Source organism: Bombus vosnesenskii, unplaced genomic scaffold (genome assembly GCF_011952255.1).
Source record: "Bombus vosnesenskii isolate JDL3184/JDL3185 unplaced genomic scaffold, Bvos_JDL3184-5_v1.1 scf7180000013361, whole genome shotgun sequence".
NCBI classification, from domain to species: domain Eukaryota; kingdom Metazoa; phylum Arthropoda; class Insecta; order Hymenoptera; family Apidae; genus Bombus; species Bombus vosnesenskii.
Window position 1 is genome coordinate 812704 of NW_022882994.1, and position 21017 is coordinate 833720.

Consider the following 21017-nt stretch of genomic DNA (forward strand, 5'->3'; position numbering starts at 1 on the left):
TATGAAGAGAGACGAAGAAAGGTTATTCAGAATGAAGAAGGACAGGTATACGGTGTACAAGCATCGCCCTCGCGAGAATGCTATAGAATGAGAGAGTTGATAAATACACCTATGTAAGGAGGGGAAATAGTTATTGTATTATAATTATAGAGCAAGAGCGAGTGAAAGGGACTTTTTGTATCGGTCATCGAAAGTGGAGGGGCACATGCGATCTTGATGAGCCGGGGTGCCTTCGTATCGCTTGTAAACTCATACTCCTCATAGTGAGTCGTAGTACATGTAGTATGAAAAGAAGCTTCACATCGTGACGTCAGCACAGTATTTCGGTACGAGCCGCGTGAATCGTTACGAAATCCGTGCTTCGCGATTTATTTTGTTCAAACGGAAGTGGAGACGTGTTCGAGTTGAACTGCGAGTGTGCTTTACGACTGAACAAGATCAGTGACGTGTATAGTTTCAGGATTCATTTGGTCATCCGTAAGTGCGGCGCGTGCATCAGGTAGTCGGAACATCGACCGACACATTGTTGTCAAGATGGCGTCGAAAGGAAAGCTAGCGACCGAGGTCAGTGACGCTTTTCTCTTTTTGCTCTTATACATCTTCAACACTGGTTCGGTCACGATGCAAGTGCAAGATATTCGGATAAGAAATGGTTGAATCCAGCGTGTTTCACGTAACCTTTCTACTTTATCGATTAGTTCATTGAACTTATGATCGACGATAATTGTGTTCGCGCGCTTTGACGACAGGTCTCGCGTTCACGAGAACGTCATACTGTCTTGTAAACCACGCCCTTGAAGAGTCATTTTCATGGAATGTTTTTCATTCATCCTCCTCATTGATATATTTTATGATGTTATATTGCGAACGTCGATATATCTTCATTCGTATAGGCATTCAAAAGGACTGGCGTTTGATAAAAATGCGTTTTAGTATTCAAGTTTTTATTAAACTGTACAATGTAAAATATGCAGTTATACAATGTGTCAAAGTTGTTTTAAGATATTAGTTTACAATATTGTTTTGTCGTAAAGTAATTTAGTTATAAGCCAATTGAAATAAGTTTGCCGCTATGAAAACATTACAAGCGTGTAATTGCATCTGCAAATTATGATTTCTTGTTTACGGCAATAGAAATATGATCTAACCATGAAATCAAGCAATCTACGGGTTGACTTCTGTCTTCTCTCTCTCTCTCTCTCCCTCTCTCTTTGTCGCTCCATCTTGGGACATGATATACACGTGGCTTTGAGTATACAATACCTGTTGTTTTCTCGTTGAGGATACTGTTGCCGCACATTAAGCGGTTGACTGATTCCAGACATTCATGTGCATAAATAATATCATGAGGAGGATATTTTCTATCATCGTATTGAATTACGATTTCTTACCGCGTGATATTGTTTTATATATTTTATGTTTTATGCATATATATACTTATTCATTTCATAATCGATGGAATAAATCGAATTTATGAAACTATAGTTTGATTATAGGATTGTGTGGGATATTACGACACTATTAAAGCACCTTATGATAGTAAAAGTATGATAAGAGCTGTATTTTTATTTACACAGTTGAATCTCTTATATGGGATCTATGATATAGGATACCTGTCTATGTTTTATTTCAGATACAAATATTTAGAAAGTTGCAGCCTATTTCTGTGTAAATATACTAGTTTCTCTGTCATTTAATGGTTTCTCTTTCGAAATAAATGAATAAACATCATAGTACATACTATGTTTTCCTGTTATAGTTTGAATTTATTGCTGATTTATTTAATGATATAATTAAATATAATTAAAAGAAATATAAATTTGTCATAGTTGTCATATCATATTATAGAACATAAACAACATTGGTTATTTTTTTTCAATGTAAATGAACCTATCGATCTATACTGAAAAGTATAACAGTAATTACAAAGAGAAACTTTTATGATATATTTAATTCTGTTCGCTATAGATTGTATTTCTTATCATAAAAGTTTAGTTATAATTTGTTGTTTACAGTAAATAATCTCGTTTAATTAATCTAGTAATTCAACATCGACTTGTACTTACAATTAACTATACCATGTTTCTCTGTAACATAATGCATATTTCATAACAGTAAATTTGTTCGATATCGTTTAAAATTATCTATGTCACCGGTATATTTGGAAGTTGTATAAGTTTTTTTTATGTATGTATATGTCAAGGTCCGGATACTCGTAATGGTAGCCATCTCACCGGAAAATATGAAGTAACAGGCAATAAAATCCCCTAGAAAATGTCGTACAGCCTACTTTCTAATCCCTTTCTAAAAGCACGTGCTCAATGGCTATAAATGAAAATATATCGTACCCTTAATTTAAAAAGTCAAAGTCAAATTTCAATTAATTTCAAAGTCAAAATTTATGTTGTCATAGTTATTATTTTGCGTTAGTGATACGATATAATCGTTCGTATTTAAAATATACGTAAAATTAAGGATATAAATTTGAATAACAGTTTCCTAATATGATATGCTTTTGGACTTGAATATGGTTTGTTCGACGTTGTTTTCTTTTTGGCAAGTTGCCACTTGTCGGAAAAGCAGCTTTATTTTTATGCAGCACGATGTTCGACCTCGATTTCGGGGATATGTATTACAAATATTGCCTATATAGGAAAGCCTACAATATAGAAATAGATCTCTTTTGGAAAAAACAATAACAATGCAGATTAACTGCACTACTTATTTTGTTCCGTGACCTCGTTCTAAAATCAACAATACAAAATGCGATTGAGATTATTTCATTCACTCATTAAAAAGTACGATGATTATCGTGGATGTTTTTGTCAAAGGTCGTTGATCCCAATCAGCGCTGACTGTTTTCTGTATCGGTCGACAAGATCGCGTGTGACTATTTCCATCTTCTTACTTACTCACTTCACTGTTATTTTTACTCGTAGAACATAGATTATATTTCATATTATGATAAAAATATTACTATATACTCAAGAACCAAATATCTATGCTGTGCCATAATTTAATTTCTAACATGCTATGATATTTCATATTATTAATAGTAAGAGAGAATAATATTTAGATTCTGTGAACTATTGAACATAAAATATGTAAAATATTTGAACTATAAATGACTAGTAACTAAATATTTTGTATATCGATCTTTGAAGTAAAAAGTAGTGCGAAGTTCAAAATCGGCCCTGACTGGGACAAGTGTTTTATGAACTGGCTACGAGATGGCAGGAGGTGGACATTGGGAGAGCAATGCAGTAATTTGTGATACACACGTCAGTCTGGCGTTTCTCTCTCTTATCCTTTTTTTTCTCTCGTTCCTCGGAAGCCCCTCTTTGTCGTTCTCGTCTCACCTTCGACGCTAATTTGAACGATACGGTTCGCGTTTATTATCGCTAAATTAGCCATTATGTCGTTATTTTAACGAGTCGATGTGTGTCAGGGGGCCGTGCACACGCTTCCAGTGTGTCCACTGTATTTCCTCGTTCAATTTCTCTTCTGCTTGTTCAACATTGCCGTCATGACATGACCCATCTTTGAAAGATATTTCCAGTAATTGTTAACTCATTTACATCGGTTTATAGCTTATTATATCTCATCTTGCGAGAATTTGTCAGATAGCAATTATTCTTCATGGTCAAGAATACGATTGATATTTATTTGCAGGTTATTGGCTTACCATTGGCTTAGTACAATCAATGATCAGATCAGATGTCGCTGACGTCTTTAAGTGCAGTTCGTTGACAATATCTGTTCCGATTATCATTATGTCTTCATTCTAACTTCGATAGTATCATATATTACATCACAAAAATCTATTCTTCGTCTGTCGTCGACTCAAGAAGTACATTGACAGAAACTAGATTGATCTTGATATCTCGGGTTTAAGTTACTATGAAAGTTACATTGTCGTATAGTTTGTTCCTAAATGAAATGTAACTGTACAGTAAAAATGTTTTCTACTGTACAGTACAAATATGTTTGACTCTCACGATACACACGACAGATAAGTGACGTGTCTCATTAATTCCGGGAATTATTCTAATAAAATTTTCTGTTAGCATTTACTCGATGTAATTTCATCTTAGACTCTTCGAAATTTTTTCCATAACATATCTTTAATCTGTCATATTTAATAATTCATATAATTGGAGGTTACCTTTTTTTAAGGCATTTATATATTTTGTATTAGGAATTCTATTTTTGGTGGGATATTAACAGCGCGTTAATCGAAAGATCGCGCAATATTTGCGTGCTTGTGACAATTTATTCAAGGATGTGTTTTAAAAAACAATACACACGAAGTTATTTTTTGGAATGCCACATTCATTATACAATTTTACATAATTTATTATGTATTATATATTTAATATATATTTATTAATATCCATTAAAAATCTTTCATAATTCAATAGAAATTCTACCAATGCAATAATTATTACTAGTTCTATGGTACTCCGATCGCCACACCCGCACAGTTGCGGTTCTAACCGATTCTCATTACCTTTAACAACATAATCTCTTATACATACATTGTACGTTTACAATTACCAATTTCAACCTATGTATTTACAAAAATCCTTACGAAACTTACATAAATGTATTTATCAAATCCATATATTCACATTAATCTTTCGTTGTAAATTATTCTATAAAAATCTTAGTCTTATTTTCATGACATCCAATTACTATCTCACCAATTTATATTGCCTGCCATAATTGTGAAACCGTTTATGTACAAATACATACATGTACAGTTACATACAAGTAAAAAATATGTACAATTTTGATACATTAATGCGATAAGGAACAAAGTGTATTCTGCTTGGAATCGTATTGAGCGATAATTTTATGGAAACAATTCATCAAAAATAAAACAATCGAATAGCAGTTTATTTTTGTTTCACGATTGTCGAATCAGCGTAACAGAATACCTCAATATATGAAATTTGATTTCAAGATACAATCAAACGAAATTGTAACAATGATATTTACAAGTTTAACTGTTCGATTTTAGCGTGTTGTATCTTTCTTTGTTTAATCTAGAATTTACCGTAGACAAATCTCGCTCCTGTTGGCATCGGTCAAGACCATTCTAAGGATAATCCAAACGAATCGACGTTACATTACACAAAAGAAGTAACTACTCTCGTCGTCGTAGTTCCACTAGCTGCCACGCCTTTCAGATATACGTTACGAGCTCGGTGTCTGTTTCCACAAGGGAACCAGGGCCGTCAGTTTCGAAAGCAAACACGTCTCAGCGGATTGTGGTTGGTTTTATCAGTGGTCGTGAATCCTCGCGAGGATCTGACGATACGGTTTTGCGAAGGATATCCGATTCGAGGTCAGACCCGTGACAGTGAAGCGGCCAGATTCGTCTCGCGAGATCTGGCTCGATCCAGCTGTTTTAATGGTGAACTTCCGCGAGATGACGACGCGAACACCGGAGGGGTCATCCCACGCGGCACGGGACCATAATTCCTGGGAAGGAAACCGCCCTGTATATTGGCCCTTTTAAACTTCTTTACCGACTAATTCGTTGTCGCATCCGCGCTCGCGCGCGCGTTCCACGCTGCTGCTTTGATTATTTAAATGCCAGCCACGCTCTGTTTTTTCCTCTTACGCTGACAATGCGGCTCCCTTCGTGTTTACCATGGTTCGTTGATTTGACGTTCGTTGTTTATAAAATAGTACCCGATCAAGGGGAAACGGAGGAGTATCTTTATACTTTATGGTTGATTAGTTACAAACTCATTTGAATGGTCATTAAAATAATTAATTGTACTAATCGAAGCGATAAATATTTATAGTTGGAAGATAAATGTTGAATACCGCCATATGGGCGACGTTCGACTTGGAAAATAAATTTTAAATATCGCTGTGGCGACATCCGGCCATAGAGGAAATCGCACATGCATCTCAAGAGTGACACAGTTCGTTTCGTATCTTAATACCTAGCAGTGCACGTGAAGAATGAAAGTATCGAACGATACCTTAGAATTCTATTTACTGAATGCAACGTTTAAAAAGATTATTCAGAATGACGAAACACAGAATAAAAGATGGAGTTGTTGAAGGATATTAAATGAAATTTGATGTGAATTTTAAGTCGGTCCATAATAGGTTACATCGTCTACCCCTTCGTCGCGATCAAATTAATTTCGAAGCTAATTTAGCTAATGTAATATTCACCGAGCGACTTCCTGTGGCTCGGGTTACTTGTTTCTTCAAATTCCCTGTAGTAACTCGATTTCTCAATTACCTACGGTCGACGTAAACGTTAATATTCGGGCGAATCATGAAGCAGATAGAAATTTTACACATTGACCACGTGTACCTTAGCTATTCCAGTTTGGAGTTTTATGACAACGCGAGCTTGTAGCATCGAAAAGACAACGATAAATAAATTAAAGTACAATTAATATAGGAACGAACGAAGTGAAATAAAACCGCGTTTACATTAGGCGGTTTCTCTTAACGCGGCTTAAGAAAAACTCGGACGAGCCAACGATTTCATTTCCATTTGCTGATGTATCTCGCTTTCGCTGATATCGCATTATTATACCTCGTGTGAACGTGTACGCGTATTGTTGCTTTCACGCCGCTTGTATATTCCAGTCGATACCGTGTTCCGGAGATAGCAGCTTATCCACCGATAAAATTATGTAACGCCGACACACGAGAATGTGTACGCGACGTACACGCGCATGTTAATAGGTTTAACTTTAATTAAGAGCCCCTCGAAAATTGTTGCTGACCTCCGTTGCACCGGAGCGCGCTGGCTTAATTTCGAAAAATTTCATCGAGGTGCAACGATTCCTAGTATTTTCTCGCTCTTTACGTAGTTTACTAGATGCTTTTTTCTTTTTTTTTTCATTGAACTTTAGTCAAAATTGATTTCGGAGGATGGCAACAAGGGATTTATTCTCGATCGATTTTCGTCAGTTTACAGAGCGTGTTTGCAATTTATGGAATATTCGATATCAATAATCGTATCTTGATTTTTCCTATTCTATTTTCCTATCTCGTAGCGTAGCCAACTGTACGGACGCGTAGTACATTTAATGTTTCCATAAGGAATCGTGGATGCTGTGGAGACCAATTTAAAATTAATGGAATATTTCGAATTAATCGTATTCCGGACTTTTCTATTTTGAAGGAGTTAGGCTAACGTGGTATGTATAGAAATTATGCAGGAACTTTGTAAAAGGGATTATGATGAGATGACGCAGATTCTCGTTCGAGGTGACCAACTGCATGTTCGATTCCTTAGTTTCAATGGCCCGTCTACTACAGCCTTATTACCATACGGATCGATCCATTTTTACCTAACTGACGATGGAATTATTCGTCAAATAGAAATACATATAGCGGGCGAGTTCGCTAAATTTAGTGGACTATCTTGACGCGCTGTTGCTAATTTCACACACTGTTTGACCTTTCGTATCAAACATAGGACTCAGCTTCTTCCACCATGAAAGTATCAGAAATTTCGTCTCGAGGCAATTACTCTGTTCTAGCATTGAAAGGGGATGGGAAAAATAGTTAGCAATTGTGACAAGCTTTCGGGGTTAATTGTTGCCAGTTTGCTTAATTTTCCATCGAAGAGGATTCTACGATCTATCTACGATATGTGACGAATATCTAAAATGAAACTTTCCTGTTTGTACCTCGTTTCTGAAGAGATCTAATTTTTCAGAAAATCTTCAGGACTTTATCGAATAGATAGATATCGCGAACAGAGTCTATTATTTGTTAAATTGTTATTCATTATACACGAAACACCCCACGCAACCCCACTAAAGAAATAAAATAGTCAAACTCGAAGGTGGCATCCCGCTGGGGGTAGCCATCCACATGTTATTTAGCAATTAAGCTAGAAAAATTTACCGAATGTCCAGCTGGACAAATTGTAAAGTACAAATTAAATAATAATAATACAAAAAAATAAAATTATACACGAAGGATAGGCGAAAAGATTCGAATAATATCTTTTCATTTCACATCTCGGTTTAGAGGAAATCAAGTTGGATGATTCGTCGAACACGCCTGAATTTTATCAGTTCTCAATTGGATATAATTTTTCAATGGTTATTCTATGTTCGAAAACATGTTGGAAATGTGGAATGAAGGTTTTTCATGCGGAGCCTCTTTTTTTCGAGAAGAACGAAAAGTTCTTCGTAAGATAAAAGTAAGTCGCGAGAACGTGTTACAGAATTCTTCGTATGGGGATTCTTCCTACCGGAATATGTAATTTGAATATTCATTCGGTGCAGCGAACGTGCTTGCCTAGAACTTGTTACTTTCACAGCTCCAACACTAGCAACATTGCATAAAGGATTAATCTTTCCCCCTCTATGTTAACTGGAAAATACACGACGGTTATCTACGTAGGTCGCTTTCAAATTATTTACCGACTAATTTGATATTTACGCGATTCCCGTGTTCACGAATTAATTGAACGACCATGAAACGACAAACTCTGTTACTCGCGGCGTAACGTAATAGCATAAGAAGCAAAGGAACAAGAGTCATTCGCCTGCTTCGCGTGCATTCTACAATACATAGAAAGCTACATCAGCGTGATTGCATCGTTACGTAAACGAAAATTGTTTTCTTACTTCTTTAATCTACTTTTTGCTTTCTTTACCCTGTTTCAAAAATACAAGGTGCCGCCGAATAACGTCTACAAGCGCGAGGCGATTCTTTAGGGAAAAATAAAAGCAAAAATGTAGAATAAAATGTTTTCGTCCCAGGTTTTGCTTTCGAGGAAACAGCAAATCTCGGACAATTGGACACGAGTAAACAATTAAAAGCAGGTTATTCTATGCGTGAAAATAATTACAAAATTGGAAGAAAAGTTTTCCGTTTAAATCCCTGTGATTTTCAAGAAAATGGAGTTTGTTATAATAAATACATTTTGTTCATAAACGAAGCGTTTTACGAGAACATTTTATTCTGCGTTTTCCATTTATTTTTACATGTAGAATAATATCCTATAGATTATGTTCTTTTATTTAATCTGGAATTAGCTACATTCCAGTGTATTTGACAAATTTCTAAACTCGATTTTCTCGGAAGCTAAGCCGCAGATGAAAACATTTCTTTTATATTTCTTTCTGTTGTTTTCTCGAAAGGAATCATTTCATGATAGGTTACACATGTTACTCGGCCGCAATCTGTGTATTTGTTGTTTCAAACGGAAATAAATTTTCTTACGAAATATACATTTTCAATTTTCTATAAGACACGACAATCTATTTTTATTTTGTACGTTGTGTGCCATTGCGAATTTTACATATTTTAACCGCAGTAGATTTAAATGTACTGTACTCGAACGTTTAATTTCTATAAAATATTATATAGTAGATATCTACACGTATACAATATTCTTTAGATATTGTATTGTACTTTGTTCTGGCATTATTATCCAAATAATTCATATTGCTGGCGATTTTTTAAGTCCATGAAATTTATTTTATTTTAATCATTAGATTATATATTTTTATGTATTACACGTTATTGTATTCCGTTGGCAACAAAGTGATTGCGGATTTTGTCATTAGGTGGTATTGGCAATATCCGCAATCATTTAGTTGCCAACCCAATAGTTAATACAGAAATGTAAGCATATTAAAGTCACCGAGCGTGAACAATTTTCAGCCAAAGATAATCATACCGCTAAGAAAACATTTCGCGTCACAGTTTGGATATCTAAAGTTGAAATATTGGTTATTTTTAACTGATCCCGTATAAACTCAATTATTCTCGTTAGATACATCTTAGTTCGACAATATGATTTTTATTTCGTCTCGTTCCGTGCGTAAAATACGAATGAGTTTCTGTCGGTCGTCGGGTGAAAATTCTTTTATCGCCAGCCAGGCGAATTTCATGACCGAGTTGTTCCTTTCTTCCGTAACTATGCGAGATTTTATGGTAAGTGCGTGCTTTTTCTCTTATCGCGAGATATACCTTGATAGAGATATTCCAAACCGGAGAAGCTAATTTTTTCCCAGAGATAATTATATTCTCGACGAGCCGATCATTTTGCAAGAAAGTCTGGCGAGGGTGCTGTTATAAGCCGGGAGGATGGTAATTACGTAAACTTCCGTTTTTCCGATGGGTTCGAAGGAACGATGGGAATTTTAACGAAATAGCAACTGCGTTCGATCGAGTCGTAAAGGTAAAATTGTTCGGTTCCGGAAGAAGAAATAAAATTGTAACGTTGGTAGAAACGTTGGAAATGCATTTATAGAAAATTTAAAGGTGGAAACATTTCCAGAATGCATATGATGTGAAAAAGTATGTAGAACAAGCTAAAGCACACTTTATAATATTATAGTTAACAAATAAAAGTAATCTCTATTTATGTTTCATTTCCTTAATCACACTGATATAAATATAAATTTGCATAAACGTTTGTAATCTAGCAGTTTCCTTTATTTCACAAAATTTCTCACTACAAACATTTTCGAAGATAACACGCTTCTAAGTTAACTTCTCTTCGTATCTGTGGACGTAAATTTTCAAATTAGTCTCAGATTTCATCGATATAATCACAATAGTCTGGTCATAGTAGCAATGGAAATTCAAAGAATTTCACATAATATGTTTATGAAAGTTTTGTGTATGATGCTTTCGTGAGTCATTGTATATGCACCGTGAGCATGTAAGCAGTTACACGCGTGTCCATCGATGCGTGTCGCCACCCTTTGCCTGCTAATTATGCACGAGCCCCCTCGTCAACGGTGCACGACCAGCAGGTTGCTTGCTACTTTTGACCGACACACGCGCGTCATCGTCGTCGAGCACTACGACGCTCGCTCTGCTTACCATAGCCTCACGTGCTCGTTGTCGTCGTCATCGAGTGTCGTCATTCGTAGAGGTTGAAGACAGCCTGACATTTTCGAGTTTCCACGCGTTGGTAATTCTTGCTCGTCGCAAGAATATCACGGGCCTGACCTATATTATCGTACTATGGCTGCTAGAGCATAGGTCACGTGCTCGCGCCGCCCTGGCCATTCTGGTGCATCGATACTTTCCTGCTTTTATACTCCTGCAGTTTTTCGACACGTTGGAGTTTCCGGGTCGGCGCACATCGCGTTAAATTATTATTATTAAAGTCTGTAATTTCGATTTAAAATCGTTGAATTCTTACGTTATTAAGAACGTCGTTTTAATATCAGCGATATTAAATGACAAGGCAAATAATACAATCTGACGGTTCTTTACTCATCGAGCAATTCTTCTTGAAATTTATAATACTATTTTTCCTTCTTATTGCATTGGCTCGCCTCTCTTTGACCTTATCTGAAATCCTTAATTTTCTGCCAGTCTTTCGAAACATTTGCATTCTCATCTGAGTCTTGAAATTTCTCAAATTAGCCCAGCAGAGTTTTATCGGATGCATTTTGCGTTTCTTCATCCACCCACGAAATTTTGCCCCAAGTCTGCAATTCGCAATTGCTCTTTGGCGCAAGAGGTTTACGTCTCTCCAACCATTCCCGAATTTTCAACTTTCCAGAAATCTTGAAACGTTTAATTTCTCATTCGCTCGCGTGAAATCTCTTCGTTCTTCGTTTCATTTCGGATCATTGCAGATCTTCGAACCGGATCCTGTAACCTTGCAAGCATTTAAATTCTCGCTCGACCCTCGAAATTTCTCAAACTAATCGAACCATCGAGACCATGATTTTGCCCTCTATTTGCATTCGATGTAGTGCAAGAAATTTTTCTCCATCCATTCACCAATTTCCCCAAAGTAACGCTATTTAACGAGGGACATGACACTTCCAAAGAGTGTCATCCTTACACTTGTATAAAGTGTAGCTTTCTTGCTTCAAACAGAACACGTGCGACCATAAAAGGGCCAGGCACGTAGCATAGACTCTCCACGCGAGATTTTGCACGATGTATGTGGTACGGTGCCAGGATCGAGAGGTTACACGAGTACCTCGTGATAGAGACGAGGAAAACGCTGGCTGTGGTCGACAGAAAGGGTGGATCCACCACGTGCTACGACATGGTAGGCCACGACATTAAAGCGGAACCATGTTTACGGATGAGCAACTCGTGCGGTTCGAGGATCGATCATTACGAATTCATCGTAGTGAACGCGAAGGATAATCGAGTCAACATATCGATCGGTATCCCGTTTAATTTTGTTGACGTAAGAAGTTGTTGTTGTCTGCGGATGTTTTCCTGATCAATTACAGGGCTCTCATAAGCGAGAAGAGTTTTCGTTGTTGTGGTTGTGGAATTTTGAAATCCTTGAGAAGCTTGTTGGTACGATAATAAATATTATAATGGCTATGTTCTTTTCTTTTCTTATTATAGTTTGAGTTTGATTCGTCCTTTAACAATGAAAGGATACATTGGATTTATAGTTGTAACGTTTTATCGTGTAAAATTAATATAGAAAAATTGTTTTTCCAGTGCCAGTATTTCAATCGATCGGTTTACTATCACGCTAATATCTCGTAAGTTGAAATTTTCAATAATTACGTCGGATTTATTAGAGATAATTGTTCTCCTGCGTCTTCTTCCGAGCATAACGCGGCACCTGCCAATTACAAGTTCACACGAATTAACGTTCATTTGCATTGGAATTTTTTTTCCCCAGCTCCATCCTTTGCCAATCGACGTCTTTTACTTTATTTGTTTTTGATATTAATACTATGCAGGAAATTATATTTCGAATGAAAACTTACATCTGACCATGCAAGACTTCTTTAGACGTCAGCACGGTAGTAATAATTTGCTAGCATAACAGTTCAGCGAATATATTTACATGAGAAATATAATACTTAGGTAAGAGCATTTGAGAATTGTAGATGTAATAACAATAAAAGAATCGCCACGATACAATCATACTTGGTTTAGCAAGCTATGGTAAAAAAGATTGGCACGAGAGTGGCACGTGGAGATAAGAATTCTGAAAGAAATATTGGCCGGCTCGCTGGTGCGAAAGGCTTGCATCGTAAGCAAGTCTATTGTAGCCTGTGCTGCGCCAAATTTCCGGATGTTCCTTTGATATATATAGGGAAGCAACGCCAGTTGGGTAATCTCAATTTCTGGGTTACTTCGGACCCTTTGAACTATTAAGGATCCTTAGATTCCATCTAAATCTTCTGACCACCCGATACTCCCGGGTTTTATCCTATCCTTTGAAATATCTTCTTAGACTCCCTCAAACACTTTGATTTCTTCAAATTCTTCGGCCAAGTTCTCAAGAAAATGTGAATTCTCTCGAATACCTCCGATTATCCAGAATCCTTTTATTCTTCAACAAGATTCAGCTTTCTCTGCATCTTTTGGCTTTATCAATCCTTTGAACCATCCGGGACTTTTAGGAAACTTTCGAAAATATTTGTATTCTCACTTGGACGTTGGAATTGTTCGGTTCAATTCGATCGGATATCGTGACTTTGTATTTGTTCGTGCGAAACAGAGTTGGACGTTATTCGAATTGTTTTGAATATCTATCTCAGGTGATTGCCGGAATAAATTCGTGTGAGTGGAATATTTCATCCGTGGAACAGTTACTTGCTGTCAGTAACAAATTATTTTCTATATTTATTCGAATAATGATTGCAGACTTATTTTTACTATTAATTTACCAAATGAATAATCTACCAAAGAACAATAAACTTCCTAATCTGGCATTTGGAAAGGCTTATAAAAGTCAGTATTGCAACGACTGGACAACGTTCAGCTTTCGGAAATACATCTCATGTTCAGTACCATGTCCATCCTCCATATTTTTATTTTTTTTATTATTTAATTTGTACTTTACAATTTGTCCAGCTGGACATTTGGATATTTTTATTTTTTTTATTATTTAATTTGTACTTTACAGTTTGTCCAGCTGGACGTTTGGTAAATTTTTTTTAACTTTTATTTTATTTATATCGCAATTTGGTTGCAAATTCAATGGCACAGCGAAATCATTGTCACGATCGAAATTAATCGATTCTCAGTAAACATCAGATTTTTTTTTATTATTTAATTTGTACTTTACAATTTGTCCAACTGGACATTTAGTAAATTTTGTCAACTTAATTGCTAAATAACTTGTGGATGGCTACCCACAGCGGGATACTATCTTCGAGTTTGACTATTTTATTTCTTTAGTGAGGTCAGTGGCGTGTTTACTTTTTAATCTTCTTTCTATGAGAGTTTTGCTCGCTTCAGCAGCTGGTTTGGATGTGTTGCCGTTCTTTTCTTGTATTTTTCTGCCAATTTCTTCTTTGACCGTTGATATTATATAACACATAAATATTTATATATCATTTTATCCGAATAAATTCTTACGCGAATATAAGTTATTCGATTAAATTTTTAGCCAGATAAATTCTCGCACGAGTAACTTCTTATTCGAATAAATTCTTATTCGCATAGATATGCGTTCGATTGTATATTTCTTCACTAGTGGCGAATAAAACTTGATTTTTTATTCTTATCAATTACCTGTTGTTCGAATAACATTTTTCCCAACACATTGATACGTGATCCTCTGATTCTGCGTGAATATATAGAACAAAGTAAATACGTATCGATGCTCGTGGTTATTGTAACATTGTCATAATTGGAGATACGTTGGTAAATACAAACGCGCGTTATAAACGCGTTCTCATTATCATTCATATTAAATATCGTATTGTTTCCACGTCAACAGTAATTAATTACCTGCATCATAATTTAACCAGTTCACCCCACCTATTCTGCTATCGCATACGCTACTTGCGTTAGTCCAACGTATACGATTCGTGAATTTCTCTTCTCCGAAAATATCGATCGATCGATAGTCTGATATTTCTGACGCACGCTACGATGAACTATTATCTTCACGTTTATTTGCGTTTGATGTCCGGTTTCCCTTGGAAATCTCGCTACAATGTATTGTTGATTGCGGCAGCACGAGAAAAAACGATCGTACGAAAATCGAGGGCGATTTTATTGTTCGCTAGGCACGAGGAAATATAACGATACCTATTGTTCTTTCAACGACGCCTTCGATAGTTCACAATACCGCCCGTGAATAGTAATAAATCGATGATATTGCACGCTGTTTTCGTTCGTGATCTTTAACGAATTATTTTTAATCCGCAGTTCGCTCGGACAGTTGCATACCTGTTAATGTTTCATTTGATTAGTCACGGGATATTTAGCTACGGGTTTAATGTGATTGACAAATAAGGAAGAAATTATCCTTCGAGTCTCGTGCTTTACATTCTTTATGGTTGAAGAGAGAACAGGTTTGATATTCTTTTAAAGATTCCTACGTTTATAACATATAAATTAGCGATGGTCAGTTCGGTTATTTTGAAATATTAAGAAAGAAAAGTATCGAAGTGTAGATACAAACGAACGAGAAACTATTGTAGATTTTTTCTGTACGTAAAATGTACTATTATAATATAACATGGTAATTTTGCAGATTTAGCAATTAGTCTGTTAGTATATCACTATTCGCGCTTTTGACTATTCACACGTGCTCTAATGTTCATAAATTGTCCATAGAACTATAAAGTTATAGAGTTGAATAGCCAGAAGCTGTCTAAAGATCTTTTAAAATACAAATTTGCTAAGGTAACATTATTAGAACGCGAGGAGAAACATTTCGTTTTGAACTTTATAAATTTATATTCTTCGCAGTCGCTTAATGTTTTGTAATGTTCACTGGCTTACCAACGGACAATGAATATTTATGCAGCTTCATATTTTTCTATTTATTTTCTCTAACCGAACAAATGAAACCTAAATGGAGATTTCTCTCGGCTTTATTTTGGATATTTTTGCATATTATACTTTTATATTTCTCATAAATGCGGTGGCAGATGGAGAACCGAAAGAAGATAGAATTCCAAAAAAAATATATACCAAATAAAATACAAAAAAAAAAAGGGAGATAAATACCGAAAGGCAAGAGGAAAAGCGTCAAAAACGAAGTACAACAATAGCAGAGAAAAAAACTATAAAAGCGTATAATATAAATGCATTTAATTGGATAATGTAACGTAACATAATAAAATATTAATACGTAAGGTGGTGATAAGTAAATACAAAACCCATTCTAAGCAGAAATGCAAGAATCACAGTAAATAAATAATAAAATAAAAAAAAATTAATTTCTCATAAGTGCATGAATATCCGCGATTTACTTATCAATGGACCGTGGATGTCTATGCATTTATGGGATTGTTCGATATCTTTTTCGTCACTGTCTGTTGCATGTAGATTCTGCAGTTCTATGAAATCTTAAGACATTGAAGCGTTTATAACGTTATGATCAGACCGCGATTATTCATGTAAATTTATAAACTTTTATAAATATAGACGAGAAATGGGAAATTTCAAGGTGAAAAGATGTAGGAAACATACGTTACAAGAACAAGTATATAAAATATCCAAAGTGAAGACGCGTTATAACATTTAATAGGTGAAACTAATTTCTAATTAGATTTCATCTGCTTTATCGTTTTGATGAACATGTGAATTTGCATAAACATGCACAGTCTACTTATCGATTATGCGTGTTCGTATTTCGCTCACGTATCTCAAGAACCACGATTTTAGGGAAAATGAGTTTCGACGTTCTGAACAGTTATATTCGGTTGGCAACTAAGTGATTGCGGATTTTGTCAATAGGTGGTATTGACAAAACCACCATAGTTGCCAACCCAATAGTTTCGCGATGATGCAATAGCGATACAACTTCTTTCTCATGGTGAACGTTTAAAATTTCCTTGTAAGATTCTACCAGCAGAAAGTACAAAGAACGATCATTTTTGCTGTACCAATAAATAACTGAAAACCTAAAAATTATGAATTATGTCGTTGCTGTACCAGATGAACGATCTCCATATCCGTCTCTTCCTTTGCACTGCACACAGTGCGCTGATCTAGCTTGCGAGAATCTACTCGCACGATATCCAATAATTCTGACACAAGGGTATAATAACGACGATAATGGTGGTATAATATGCCACGAATTAATTAGACATGCAGCCATAATGAAGTGCATATCACGCAATGGGCGTAGTCCTCTGAAATATTCTACGCCTGGCTGATTGATTTTCCTCGCGAAGACTCAGCTAAATATCGAAGCCGCGTGGTTTCACAACTCGCGTATTTACAGATGCGTACGTGTCCTGAATGGATTCGTACGCAGCTGTCGGTCAGTCGAACGGAAAAGGCGTTGAAGCGTAGAAATGTGTTACCATGGAATGGTATTTTTTATTCATATCTTGTACCATTCTTTACACTGTAAATAAAAACCTATGGCACATAATTGCCAATATGGAACATAATTCTGTATAACGTATATACATTCTAATATATATATATACGTATAATATTCTGAAGGAATTCGTTGGCTGAAATAGAGAAGCCATGGTCGTATACGATGAAGTTTTTTTTTTTTATTTAATATTTCACATTCACAATTTATCCAATTTGGACATTTGGTAGAAGTTTTTAGCTGTTTGACTATCATGTGGGTGGCTACCCCCAGTGGGGTACCATCTTCGTGTTTGTTAAGTTATATCCTTTATGAAACGATGAAGTTTGATCGCGTTATTACCTGCCAGCTTCTTCCTTGCTTTCTCAAGGTGAAAGATCTCATGAACAAAATAGTTATCTTCCTAGATCTCATTTTTAGCAATTGTATCGGTAAAAATATAAATTTGCACAAATAAACGCGATCTTGCAATGTTATATATACGACAATTTCTTAAAATTTCATGAACCTGTAGAATTTAGATGGAACAAATGGTGACGACAGGAATTTTTTCCAACGTTTACAGCATTAAAAGATAGAATTTAACGAAGCAAAATTGATCGAGAAACATCGTATACGGCGCAATGTTGACTCTTAACGGAGTAAAAATCAATGTAAATTCGTATTTAAAATACGATATTAGCCCCTGATGATTTTTTATTCGCATCTTTACTGTACTATATTTTATGCTGTAAAATATCTATACGTACTGTATTTCTATATAACGTGTATATATATATATAAATAAATAAAATTCTCATCCCCCAAAACTATGTATATATATGTATATGTAATGTCGTTATATTTTTGGAAATCAGGCGGGGTTCTATGGAATTTACATATATATATGTCGGAGATGAATGGAAAACCGGAGCCTTCCCTTTGCAATTTTGAGGAAGCCTTCTAATGCTTTAGCCTAGATTTTATCATAACTGTAATTAAGCAATTGTCATTTGTAATTGTTTGACATTTGTGAAACCGAAAGTGGGTTCGAGGTGACAACTGGTCGCCGAACGTAGCCACGGTCACGGGATAAACGTTTTGCCTGACGAAGGTGTGGATCGGTTGTATTGTTCTCCCTAGAAATCACATAGAATTGTACTTTATAGATGCTGATATAATAGGACACATGTTGTATTAGGAATCAATCTCCAGACAGAAAATGCCTAGTATCGGCGTTTGGATCTTTCTCGATGTTTCCAAAGAGTATACAACAAACTTTTGACAGAAATTGCCTAGCAACAACGATTGGAACCTTCTCGATGTCTCCAGCGAGCATATAACAAACAAATGCAGTCGTACAGCGAAAAAGATTTTCATCGGATATTCATTCGTGTGATCGCCTTGGAAAGTGATACATCGAGCAATTTACCGAGTGTCTCAGCAATCGTATTTTTGTGTTTAAAATTATTCTACGCATAGCAAAGAGTTATCCCGTTGACCGTGGATTCGTTTGAACCCCGGAAACATTGTTAATAGCGTTAATTAAATTCATTATTCGTAAAACCTATCAATCGTTAATCTCATTATTCGTTAAATTTATTATTCGTAAAACATATTATTCGTACCTCTTGTTGTTCGTTAAATTTATTATTCTTTAATCTAATTATTGGTTAAACTTAACGTCTGTTAATCTTATCATTCATTAAACTCAATACTCATAATATTTTGTAAAATCTTGTATATTCGCGTAAATATAATCTCTGTCTCGTAAAACGATGGCTAACTCAAACAAAGAATCGTTACGCGCCTTAAATCCTAATGATAATCCGACATATATGTGAAACATAAATCCTTAGGGTAAATCAAGCGATCGATTTTGGAAAATCGAGTTTATTTTGGGTTAAATTTAATTTGGGTTCGAGTTAATAATTAAATTAAATACAATAACAGTTAATAACAAATCTACTACAAATTTTACCTGGAAAATCGAGAATCGATTTTCCAAGTTCTAAATTACCGTTCTTATCTCGTGATCTAATCCATTCAGCAAAATGACTGCCGATGAAACAAAGCAAAAGTAAAAATGTCGATTGGCGGGTAGTTTGAATTCTACAGAATTTACATATATATACATATATATATATATATATATACGTATAATATTCTGAAGGAATTCGTTGGTTGAAATAGAGAAGATTCCCCGGTAGTTATCGTCGTATACGATGAAGTTAGATTGCGTTATTTCCTGCCAGCTTCTTCCTTACTTCCGAGGTGAAAGACGACTCGGGGATGAAGTGCTTACGGATACTAATGCATACAGATTTCCTTATTCACATCCACGTGTGCAATTCGAGGAAATGTTCTCGAGTTTTTCTAAGCTTGTGCGTGAAATAGAGAAATATTTGATGCAAAGGTACTTACACAGCTCTCGAAGAAGCACAGTTCTATTCTATTATGAATGATAGTATTTCATAATTTCCTCTTTCATCCTCTTTAGAAACGAGAGAAACGAAAAAGGAGGATCTTAGAGATAAACGCGTTGCAAACTGTTCGAAAAAAGAGATTCGCGAGTTTTTCAAAATTTTATTTTAGTATCGCGATTGGTAATTATGGTAATTATCAATGAATTGTTTATATGTATGTATATATTAAATTGACGTGTTAGGGAGCAAATAACGTTTGTTGCATTTACAATGATTAGACTATGGGTTTTATGCGTTTGTGGGGATTCGAAGATACGAAAATGTACAGAATGCACGTAATATACAAAAACATATAAAACATCCGAACTATAGTACTCGTTACAGTATTTCGTAAAGAAAAGAATGATCTAGCTAGACGTCATTTTTCGTTTATATTTATAAAAGTTTATGAATTTACATGAATAATCGCGGTCTGATCATAACGTTACAAACGCTTCAATGTCTTAAGATTTCATAGAACTGTAGAATCTACACGCAACAGATAGTAGAACAAATGCTTGGAATTTCTTTCTACATTCACAATATTGGAGAATACAACTTAATGATAGAAATTGATCGAGAAAAATCGCAGATCACGCAATGTTTACTCTTAACGGGTTAAAATTCACCCTAACCATCCTTACTTAGAATACAAAATTAGGTCTTATTGAGATATCGAAAAAGATAGAAGAACGTACGGATTGATCGAGACGATTGAAATTGAAAATAAAATTAAATATTCGTTGGAGACTCGAAGTTAGCTACGTGCTTCGGAATTCGGTGCTTCCGAGAGGTTGGGAAGCTGCAAGTGCAGTCGCGGTTCGCTGCATTGGACTTAGTTTGTTAAAAAAACTTGGAGCATAGTTGGAGCCGAGGAAGGAATATCTGTGGAATTCTTTGCTGGTAATTTGTTTTTCTCTACTTGTTCCTTGATAATATCGTCGAAGTTATTAAAGCCGCATCGCGGCCTCCACGAACGAAAATCCAGCTGGACGTGGATCGAACTTTTTTCGAAGCTGATTCCTCGGCTGAGCCTTTCACGAACTACTAAGTCAGTTTCACTGAGCGAGATATACAGTGTGCAACGGAACACGCGTCGTGAATATCGTACAAACGACGACAAGGGTTCATACAAGCATATGTTATGTCTGTCCTCTCTTTATGAGACACAACGAATTTTCTGTTCTGATTTCGTGTCATCAGTCTTAATTCTGTCATCATTCGTTGAAGGGACCATGTTGCATTTGAAGACAAGACAAGACGTCTTGTCATGGATGTGAATGGAAATGAATCTATTGAAAACCTTGTTCTGTTCTGAACTTTAG

The 21017-nt window shown here is 35.6% G+C and overlaps 1 protein-coding gene across 4 annotated transcripts in view; it reads left to right on the top strand.

The window, feature by feature from the left end:
• The first annotated feature begins 519 nt into the window (after positions 1–519).
• Positions 520–21017, top strand: part of LOC117237222 (sodium/potassium-transporting ATPase subunit alpha) — a 169062-nt gene continuing 148564 nt past the window's right edge. For all 4 annotated transcript variants that reach the window (XM_033500982.1, XM_033500987.1, XM_033500979.1 and 1 more), the window contains exon 1: positions 520–564. In XM_033500982.1, coding sequence (XP_033356873.1) covers positions 535–564 — 30 coding nt within the window. In that variant the 5' untranslated portion in view covers positions 520–534. The remainder of the gene's footprint in view (positions 565–21017) is intronic.